We start from the raw sequence: 10273 nt of genomic DNA on the forward strand, positions 1-10273 counted from the left end.
ATTATAAAATTATTTCATACTTTCCTTGATAATAATAATAAAATATAATATTAAAAAAAAACTAATATAAATATATATATATATATAAATATATATTTAAATTTATTTAAATATATATATAAATAAAATAAAGATACAAATAAATTAATTTTTTTAAAATGAATTAATATAAAGAAACAACTACAGATGATATTGTAAACATAAATTTAAATGACGATGATTTTTCATAATTTTTATTTAATATAAATTAATCAAATATAAATATTTAATAATAATAATAATTATCTAAAGAAACTATATAAGATAATTTTTAATCTATTTTTATTTATTCATGTGAATCATTTTTGAATGATTATAAAGATTTATATAGGACTTCTATTGATATATAAAATTATGTTTAAGAAATAGATTAAACAATTAATAAAATAGAAGATTTTTCATAGATAATTAAACAGATTAATAGGAATCATATATAGAAAGTTGATAAGTTAACGGAAAAAGAAAATGAACTTTAGAAAAATTTGGAAATTCTTGAAAAACTTTTTTAAGATTCACATATTGATTAGGATTAAATTAAATGCTTACTACATTAGGATTTGGTAGATGAAAAATTTTTAAAAGCATTTGAGTCTTTGGAGAACCTTAAAAATCTATATGATGAATTAGGCAAGGTTTAGGGCGAAGATGAGGGTTTAAGGAAAAGTTTAAAGAAAAATTTTGAGGAAATTAGGAATTTGGCAATGGGTAAAATGATAAAAATGATACATTTAAATGTTCAGAAGATCCCTTTGGAAATGTTAGGACAGTTTTAAAAAATTCTGGAAGAAAACGGAGAATTTTATGGGAAGTTTTAAGATTAAATGTTGAAGTTTAGAAAAAATGTTATAAAAGAATAATTAGTTGTTTTAAATAATAAAATTAATTATTAAATGAATCAAAAAATAAGTGGATTTCTTAATGAAATGTTTTTATCTTTTTTTGATGTTTTAAGAAAAGAAAAAAATTTTTTAAAAGGTTTATTTATTATATAAAAAATAAAATATATAAAAAAAAAATGTAAAAATAAATAAAATTATATGCAATATATATATATATATATATATATATACATATATATCTTTATATATATATATATATAATCATGTTTATAAAAGCAATTTTAAAAATTATACTATATATAAATTAATTTTATATTTTAACTTTTTATATTATAGATATATTTTAAAATGATATGAATATAAAAATAAAATTTATTGAATAAATTGATTAATTATTTTCTGAAATTATAACGAGAGTAGAAAGATCACTAATTGTAGAAAAAGACTTTTATTAAAGTATTTATATATATATATATATATATATTATATATATATATATATATATATATATATATATATATATATATATATGTATATATCTATATATATTTAAAATTTTAAGTGTTTTAAATTAGAGAATGCTTAGAAAATAATAAAATGAGGTTTTCAAGCAATTTATTTATGGTTTTAAATGAAGAAAATAATGATAATAAAAATACTAATAAATAAATGATTTTTTAGAGTATTTCTATAATTTAGAAGCTTGTTTAATTATCAAATTAATTAATTAAATATAATTTAGAAAACGAGACTTAAATTTTACTTAATACTAAGTTTGATATATAAAGGATTGCAGCTTATTAATGTATTGTCGATTTTGTTGATAAGGTGTTAAAGATATTCGAAAATACGTTAAAAGATGATTAAAAATGCTAGTTTTTGTAAATAAAATTTTTCCTTTTACCTTTAGATTAGCTTGTGGAGTAAAAAATAAGCAAGAAATCTATACCAGCGTGTATTTTTGGGATTAATATATATGTTTATTTAATATAGGAGCTTAGTATATATAAAGAATATTCAAAAGAATTGGATGAAAAGTTATAATAATATGAAGTTTTTATTAAAGATTTTATTAATTATATTGAAAAGTAGAATTTTCAGGAAATTATTAAATTAGGAAAAATGGAGAATTTCAAGAATCTTATAAATGAAAGAATTTCGAAAAAAGAGTAAGAATTACTAAAAAATAATGGGAAAAAAGCTTTTAGTTTTATACTTAATTTATATACAAATATTACAAAAAGTTCTATATATAAATTTTTTTGTAATATATCAAATTTTTTATATATATATTTTTATATATATATATAATAAAGAATTGCTTTTTAGAGACATTTATCTTATTCATGATGAATAGACTAGATTTAGTTTAAAAAAATAAGTAATTGAGTATATAAGTAATTACTATGAGGTAATTTATAATGAATTACTTGAATATATTTAGGCTTTTTGTCCTGAATGTAATATTGATATAAAAGCTTTATGTACTCATTTTAAAATTAATCTTAGTGATTATATTAATGATTAAAATCTCGATTAAATAAAACTTTTTAATACTTTAGAATATAAAGAATTTATTAATAAATATGATTGATTTGTTTATATAAATTATATTTTAAAATAAAAATAAAAAAAATATAAAAAAAATATATAAATTTATATATATATATATAAATATATATATATAGAAAAAACATAATTTATTATATAAATAAATAAATATATATACATATATTTTAAAAAAATGATTGATAAATTAGGTTAGTTAAAAAAATATTAAATTAAAATGAATGATTAATAGTAAAATCAATTACAGGATGATTCAAATAGTAATTTAGAAAAATCAACTTTAATAGCAAATTTTTAAGAAGAAACTAAATAAACACGTCTTATTTTAGATAAAATAAAAATAAATACATAAGAAATAAATCGCTTAAAAGATGAGTACTCGTAAGCAACTAGAGCAGGCTAAGAAAAGGAATAAGTGATTAAATAGAAATGATTATTTCAAGCAATAGAAAATTAAGTAATGAAGTTAAATAAAAAATGGATAATCTATCATAAGACATAAATAATACTAAAAAAGATAATCCAGTATATAAAATATATATATATATTTATTTAAAAAATTATATATATATTATTTATATATATAAATAAATATATATATTTTTTATTCATATATATATATTATTAAAATTAATATAAATTTCTTATAAAGAATAGTAATGATTTGTAAATTAAAGAATAACTTTATAAATCAATTGCTTTTTCAGTTAAATAAATATTAGAAGAATGTTAAAATTCATAGTTAGATTATAAAAATAATTTGAAATCAAAGACTACTAGACAAACGAAATATTTAGATGCAAATTTAACAGAATAATAATTAAATGATATTTGTGAAGATCCAGAAGTATATATATAAATATATAAATATATATATATATATATATATATATATATATATTTGTTTATTTTATATTTTTATTTTTAGAAAGTTACATAATTATTTTAATAAAAATTATTTAATGCGCCTAGTATTTAATTATAAAATGCTGTATCTGATATTTAAGATAAATTTAAAGATATTTTGAAATTAGAAAAAGTTAATTTTATTAAATATATAAATCAATATATAAATATATAGAGTGTTTAAGAATTACACTAATTATTATCAGATATTGCCATTTTAGTTCACTAATAAGGTGAAATGATAGATGATATTGAATTAAATGTAAATTCTACTAAAAAGAACGTAGATAAAGCTAATTAACATTTAAAGAAAGCAAAAGAGCATCATTTATCGGCTAAAAAAGTTATAAAGAAAAAAAATATTTTTATATATATTTATAAATTAGAAATATTGCTGTTTAATGATTATTGGAATGGTTATTATTGTTATTATATTATCTACTACATTATCCTGAATTGTTAAATAATAAAAAAAGAAAATAATATATATAATTTTTTTTTTTTTTTTTTCTATTTGTTTGTTTTTTGTTCTTTTTTTTATGATTGTAAATATATATATTTCTTTTTTATATATATGAAATTTTAAATTTATTTATAAAATAATTTAATTTTTATAAAATTTAAATATTTCCCCTCCAAAAAAAATAAAATAAAATAGTGTATATATATATATATATATAAAAAATTATATTTCATTAATTATTATTTCAACCACCAAATCCATAAAGAGTTCTTCCTTATCTTTTAAGTGCATAAACAACGTCCATTGCAGTAACAGTTTTTCTTCTAGCATGTTCAGTGTAAGTTACAGCATCTCTAACGACGTTTTCTAAGAAAGATTTTAATACTTATCTTGAATCATCATATATAAATGAAGATATTCTCTTAACTCCACCTCTTCTGGCTAATCTTCTGATTGCAGGCTTTGTTATTCCTTCAATTGAAGCTTTATTTGATTTTCTAGAGTGTCTTTTAGCACCTACTTTTCCCATTCCTTTACCTCCTTTTCCTCCTTTTCCAGCGGCCATTTTTTTATTTATTTATTTATGTTTGTTTTTTTTTTTTTTTAATTTTTTTTTTTAATTTTTTTTTTTTTTAATTTTGTTGGGGGGGGGGGGGAAGGTTTTTATATTTTTTTTTATATAAAGAAAAGAAATCCTTTTTTTTAAAAGATTTTTAATTTGATTGGATAGTTTTATTAATTTATATTTATAATTTGGTTAATTTTTAAGATTTTGGATAAGTATTTTTTTAGAAAATATAAGAAATAAGAAAAATAATTTATTGAAATAAATATTTATTTATTTTTTTTCAAAAAAAAAAAAAAAAAAAAATAACTTATATTTAAAAATTTGTCTTTTTTATTATTTTTAAGAAAAAAAAAATTTCATATACGAAAACATATATTGATTAGGTATATTTAGATAAATAAAGGAATACATTTTAATATAAAATTTATTTATTAGCAAAAAAATAGATAATTAAATCAAATGGTTTTATTATATTAATATATAAGATAATATAGATAATAAATACATCGTTTTTAAAAAATTTCAAATAAAAAATATAAATAAATAATAAATTTAAATATTATTAATATTTTTATTTAAAAAAAATGCAAGTAGTTTAAAAACAATACTATATAAATAAATATTAATATATATATATATATATATATATATATATATATATATATTTAATATTAAAATCACTTCTTTTATTATTAATAATGATATTATTCAACAATTTTATTTAATAATATTTTCTATAAGATATCTAGTGTATATTATTGGCAATTAATTTCAATCGGAATCGTTCTTGTTAAATTAAATTCTTAAATTAAATAATTTTATATTGCTTAATATTTCTGTAAGTATTTTTCACACATTATTTTTCTTTATTATTAATTTTAAATACTTTAAATTAGACTTGAATTTTTTATATTAAACTTATGTTATTTTTTATTTATTATTAAATGAAAAGCCAAAACTACACCTTAATTACTTTAATCTATATTTTAATAGTATTTCTAAGCTTATATTATTCTATCTTTTTCTTTTTAACTTTCTTGTTCTTCTGGATCTGGTTAATATATTTCAAACTAAAATATATATAATTTTAATAATATGTTTTAATTTAATTAAATAAATATACTAAATCCTATTAAGAGCCTATTTAATATTCAATATTTAAATCATTATTATCTATTTTTCCATCAATAAACTTTTATAGATTTTATTTTATATTTTATATTTTTTCATCTTATATATCATATTTAAATCCATTAACATGATATCGTTTCTTTATAAAAAGCTAGGGTATTAATTCTGTACCTTCAACAATTAAAGGCTTTCCTTAAGTAAGGCACTTTAAAATATCTGTATTTGCACCTTTTCTTATTTAATAACATTTTTATTAATATAATTTTAACATTTCATCATCAGAAATCTAAATATCACTTTAAAATTATATTAAATTAAATATATAATTAAATTTATTAAATAATATATAAAATTATATATATAAATATAAATATTTAAATAAATAAATATTTATATATTCATCAGATATTTATATATTTATATATTTATATATTTTTAATTATATTTATAAAATTTTTAATAATTTTTGTACTTCCAATTATTTTATTCAATAATATTTTTACTCATAGAATCCATTACTGATGATATAATGTCTGTTTATAAAACATTTGAAATATTTAATTTATCCGCTAGTTAGTTTGCTAAACTAGATTTACCTATTTTCGGTGCCCCTAAAATTAATATAATTAAAGGAGTTCTTGTTCTATAGAATCTATAAAAAATAAATTTAAAGATGTTTTTATATATATATATAATATTCTTTATTTTAATTACTCTGATACTATTTTATAAGTTTATATTACATTTAAAGGATTTTATTTAATCTATTATATTATAGTTTCAAAAAGAATTTCCTCTAATTTTTACTAAGTTATTTCACTTATATTTAATTCTACTAATTTTTTCTTTATAGTTTTCGCTATTGATGATGCTTTTTACTTATCAATCTATTTATATAATATAATATAATTATAATATATATATATATATATATATCATTTTTTTATTTATTTATATTTAAACAGAAAAAAGATAATAAAAATGATATATTGTTATTATTTTTAATTTATTTTAATTTAAATCACATATGAAATTATTATATATCATTTTGAAATAATATATATATATTTTTTTTTTTATAAAAACAAAATACACATATCAATGTAAGCATTCTACTTATTAAATATCTTGATAAAATATAATAATTATCATTTAATGTGACTTCTATGTTTATTAAATCATATGGATTCATGCTTTTATTTTTTAATTATGTATTATCATCTTTATTTTCAGTTTAATTATTTTATTCTTATTTTTTTATTATTTTTAATTTTTTATTTTTTTTTTACTATTCATTTAATGAATCTTCATTTTTTTTGTTTGAAAAATCTATTTATGTCAAATCAAACTCTATTATATTATTATTTAACTATTCTTCTTGATCTGAATTATATAAATTATTTATATTATTAATTTAATCTTTTTTAGATACTTCCATTTGCTTTTATAATATTATATATATAAATATATATATATATATGTATATATATATTTAATATATATATTAATATTTATTCTTTTTAAATTATTGTTTTTTATATATTTTTTTTTATATAAATTAACTTAAAAAATATAAATACTTTTATATTTTTTATATTAAGATATTTATTATAATTTAAAATTACTTTTTTGTTAATATTTATTATTAAAATAAATTTATAAAATTTAAATATATATTTTATTTTAACAATATTACTTATAATTTATATAATTAATATTATTTTCAATTTTATTAAATTTTTATATATAATATTTAAACTAGATTTCAATTTTAATTATTAATTTCCATTTAGCTTTACCTTTTTTTCTATTCATAAGCTTAAATATTAGTTTTACTTTTTTTAATATGTTCGTTTACCATAATTTTTCCTTCCGCAAATTAATTAAATATTTATTCAATAGTAGCTTATTTCAAAGAATATTCAGATATTTTTAATTATTCTTTATTTTTTTCAAAAGAACCAAAAATTTTACCAATAGTTACACTTGTTTCTATTCTATATCTATAAAAATCTCCGATATGTTCAATTTCATCAAATTTTCCAAATTCCTAATCATTTAAAATAAATAAAATAATTAAAACGATATAAATACTTTTTCTAAGAACATCATAATTTAAAAGCCTTAATTTTCAACATATATAAATTCAGTTAAATTTTCCATAGTAATACCCTTTTGACTTTTTAATTCCTATTTTTTAAAAATATTATTTATTAAATTATATTAATGCAAAATTACTTTATAAATAATAGATCCTGATTGATTATCAGAAATTAAAGATTATAATTCCATAGCATTTAATTTACTTAAAATATTAGGTAAATCCTTAAGTAATATTTTATCATTTAATTATAACTCTGCTTTTTAACATAAAGAGCTTAAATGCTCAACTGAAGGTTTTTTGATTTTAACTTCTACTTCATATCCTTTACCAAACTTATGTTTAACTTATTAAATAGTGCCTAAACATTTTAATTATCCATCTACTTAAATAGCCATTTTAGAAGATAATTGCTCAGCTTCTTCCATTGAATGAGTTGTTAAGATAATGGAAGAATGTTTGTTTACAGTAGATATTCTTTTAATTACTTTCCACATAAATTATCTAGCAGCAGGGTCCATTCCAGTAGAAGGTTCATCTAAAAATATAATTGAAGGGTTTCCAATCATAGCAATAGCTACAGATAATTTTCTCTTGTTTCCTCCAGAAAAAGTACCAGCGCAATATCCTTCGAATTTAAGTAAGTCCATTTCTTCTAATTTTTTTTAAACTAACTCTGCTCTTATAGATTTAGGAATGCCTTTAATAGATGCATATAAGTTCAAATGCTCCCTTGCTGTAAGATTTTCTAATAAAGCATCAAATTAAGGACAATATCCTATATTCATTCTAGCCTATTCTAATTATGTCTAAACTGAATATCCTGCTATATGACATTCTCCACTTGTAGGTTGTATTTCTCCTGATAAAATTTTAAAAGTAGTAGTTTTCCCAGCACCATTAACTCCCAATAAAGTAAAAACTTCTCCTTATTTAATTCCAAAAGAGACTTTATCAACTGCAACCTTAACTCTATTTTTAGCAGGTACAAATACTTTTCTTAAATTACTTACTCTTACAGTAAAATCTTCTGGTTTTGAGTTCTGGATCATATCCATTTCTTTCTAAACATCATCGTCATATTCTTTTGGTTAATAAGGGATATTAGTTTCTCCTGATATTAACTGTGTGAATTTGCTCTGAAAAAAAAAATACATATTTATAAAAATTATTTATTTATATATATGTTTAAATTACTGAATGAGATAGATATTCAAAAACAATAATAAGTCCCATATTTAAGAATCCAAAAACAACCAAATAAATGATATCACCACCTGCTATATTCATATCAAAAGGAGAATCTTTTTATTTCTTTTTTTCCTTATAGCATATAAATCCCGACTTCCAATATTAAGTACTCCATATCCAAAACAAAAAGATGGAATTAATCTTAAAAACCATTACAAACTCAATCCGGTTTCTTTAGTAGAAGGAATAACTCTTAAAATATAAATTACAAAGGCACAATAGAACCTAAAATAAAATGAAAGAAAAAATTAAAAACCTAAGCACTTCCATAATTTTTGAAAAAAAAGCTTGTCAAATAACTAAAAGGTATAATACCCCATCCATATAATATAAAAAGCAAACAAATAGCCGAATAACATGATTACTCTTTAACAAAAGCTTCTATATCAAATGCCAAAGTCATAAGCATGCAAAAAACAGCCGGCAAAACATGCTTGAGTATATCCAATGTAAAATTAGCAGCCCAATATGACAATAACGATACACCAGAGACTAAATGTTAATGCTTTACCATATCATTTCTTTCTTTTACAATAAAAGTAATAATTGAAGCAGGAATAAAAGAAAATCCTATAGAAAAAAAGAAAGCTGCTACTATTCCGTCTGCACTTCCTTCTACACTTTTCAATTTTTTAGTCAAAGGTAAAGGATGGTAAGTAAAATCTATATTGAAGTCTTTTTTACCGGTTTCAGTTCTAATTATAGCATTATTCATTTAATTCATATAATAAGGAATTGCACATCTTGTTATAGTCTGCACTTATATTAAATATTAATATTCGTTGTTATTTTAGACTGGAACTCCTGGTTTTTAAATAAACCAATAAGCACCATGCCTATCTATTGATCTATTGTCAAAGTTAAGATCTTCCCATTTTCTAACATCAGTTTAATAATCTAATTACCATTTTATATTAGAAGCTACATTTCCTAAAACACTACTCATTTCAGTTTAAGTAGGAATTCCTCCCACTATAATATCTTAGTTTCCATAGTAACCAGCTTCTAAAAATATAGGAGGGTCTTATTAAATAAAGGTAATTAAAAGAATAGATAAACCACCTACTACAACTAAACAAGGAAGAAAAATTTCACATATAAATCCTTTAGTATCTCTTTTAAAATATAGAATTCTTTTCAAAATTAAAGCTGCAAAATGGATACAAAATAAGGAAAATGATTTTTTTATTCTTATGGAATTTAAATCGAAATCATCTAATTGATCTTTAACTTGTTCCTGTACATCTGGTTAAATTTTAATACTGTTACTATCTTATGGTTTTATGTATTTTATTGTTCTTTAATAACATTAATTTTTTTTTTTAATTTTTTTGTTACCTTATTACGGTTGCTCAGTTACTTTCAAAAAAACTTCCTATAAAGTCGTTATAGATATACCATAAGAA

The 10273-nt window shown here is 18.2% G+C and overlaps 5 protein-coding genes across 5 annotated transcripts, besides 31 other annotated features; 2 read left to right on the forward strand and 3 right to left on the reverse strand. All coding sequences in view use genetic code 6, as the record gives it.

Annotated features, from left to right (window-relative positions):
* Positions 1-63: 63 nt before the first annotated feature.
* Positions 64-130: a microsatellite.
* Positions 65-119: a microsatellite.
* Positions 65-121: a microsatellite.
* A 28-nt stretch (positions 131-158) lies between the features above and the next one.
* On the forward strand, positions 159-2472 carry IMG5_199510 (hypothetical protein; the record flags this gene model as incomplete). Its single annotated transcript, XM_004024106.1, has 4 exons — positions 159-1014; positions 1215-1334; positions 1441-2121; positions 2210-2472. 4 exons carry the CDS (start codon positions 159-161, stop codon positions 2470-2472), a joined length of 1920 nt encoding a protein of 639 aa, XP_004024155.1.
* Positions 1025-1077: a microsatellite.
* Positions 1082-1138: a microsatellite.
* Positions 1340-1427: a microsatellite.
* Positions 2126-2186: a microsatellite.
* Positions 2157-2185: a microsatellite.
* A 22-nt stretch (positions 2473-2494) lies between the features above and the next one.
* Positions 2495-2529: a microsatellite.
* Positions 2512-2613: a microsatellite.
* Positions 2525-2565: a microsatellite.
* Positions 2614-2852: 239 nt separating the features above from the next.
* On the forward strand, positions 2853-3808 carry IMG5_199520 (snare domain protein; the record flags this gene model as incomplete). Its single annotated transcript, XM_004024107.1, has 5 exons — positions 2853-2972; positions 3100-3294; positions 3376-3486; positions 3529-3696; positions 3740-3808. Exons 1-5 carry the CDS (start codon positions 2877-2879, stop codon positions 3806-3808), a joined length of 639 nt encoding a protein of 212 aa, XP_004024156.1. The 5' UTR covers positions 2853-2876.
* Positions 2979-3025: a microsatellite.
* Positions 2982-3069: a microsatellite.
* Positions 3296-3348: a microsatellite.
* A 252-nt stretch (positions 3809-4060) lies between the features above and the next one.
* IMG5_199530 (hypothetical protein) lies at positions 4061-4381 on the reverse strand (the record flags this gene model as incomplete). The annotated part of the gene is made up of 1 exon (XM_004024108.1): positions 4061-4381. One exon carries the CDS (start codon positions 4379-4381, stop codon positions 4061-4063), a length of 321 nt encoding a protein of 106 aa, XP_004024157.1.
* Positions 4381-4456: a microsatellite.
* Positions 4407-4450: a microsatellite.
* Positions 4408-4456: a microsatellite.
* Positions 4411-4447: a microsatellite.
* Positions 4457-4908: 452 nt separating the features above from the next.
* Positions 4909-4943: a microsatellite.
* Positions 4944-4992: 49 nt separating this feature from the next.
* Positions 4993-5049: a microsatellite.
* Positions 5050-5061: 12 nt separating this feature from the next.
* On the reverse strand, positions 5062-6707 carry IMG5_199540 (hypothetical protein; the record flags this gene model as incomplete). Its single annotated transcript, XM_004024109.1, has 5 exons — positions 5062-5454; positions 5508-5811; positions 5988-6167; positions 6230-6402; positions 6609-6707. The coding sequence occupies 5 exons, from the start codon at positions 6705-6707 to the stop codon at positions 5062-5064; spliced, it is 1149 nt and encodes a 382-aa protein (XP_004024158.1).
* Positions 5817-5889: a microsatellite.
* Positions 5821-5896: a microsatellite.
* Positions 5821-5897: a microsatellite.
* Positions 5822-5900: a microsatellite.
* Positions 5902-5950: a microsatellite.
* Positions 6408-6451: a microsatellite.
* Positions 6544-6586: a microsatellite.
* A 46-nt stretch (positions 6708-6753) lies between the features above and the next one.
* Positions 6754-6800: a microsatellite.
* Positions 6765-6813: a microsatellite.
* A 147-nt stretch (positions 6814-6960) lies between these two features.
* Positions 6961-7020: a microsatellite.
* Positions 7021-7041: 21 nt separating this feature from the next.
* Positions 7042-7071: a microsatellite.
* Positions 7072-7280: 209 nt separating this feature from the next.
* IMG5_199550 (hypothetical protein) lies at positions 7281-10152 on the reverse strand (the record flags this gene model as incomplete). The annotated part of the gene is made up of 4 exons (XM_004024110.1): positions 8814-10152; positions 7754-8755; positions 7610-7705; positions 7281-7565 (listed from the first exon to the last, which is right to left on the reverse strand). Exons 1-4 carry the CDS (start codon positions 9135-9137, stop codon positions 7281-7283), a joined length of 1707 nt encoding a protein of 568 aa, XP_004024159.1. The 5' UTR covers positions 9138-10152.
* Positions 10153-10273: the final 121 nt, after the last annotated feature.

Source organism: Ichthyophthirius multifiliis, assembly GCF_000220395.1.
Source record: "Ichthyophthirius multifiliis unplaced genomic scaffold scaff_1120509251417, whole genome shotgun sequence".
NCBI lineage: Eukaryota > Ciliophora > Oligohymenophorea > Hymenostomatida > Ichthyophthirius > Ichthyophthirius multifiliis.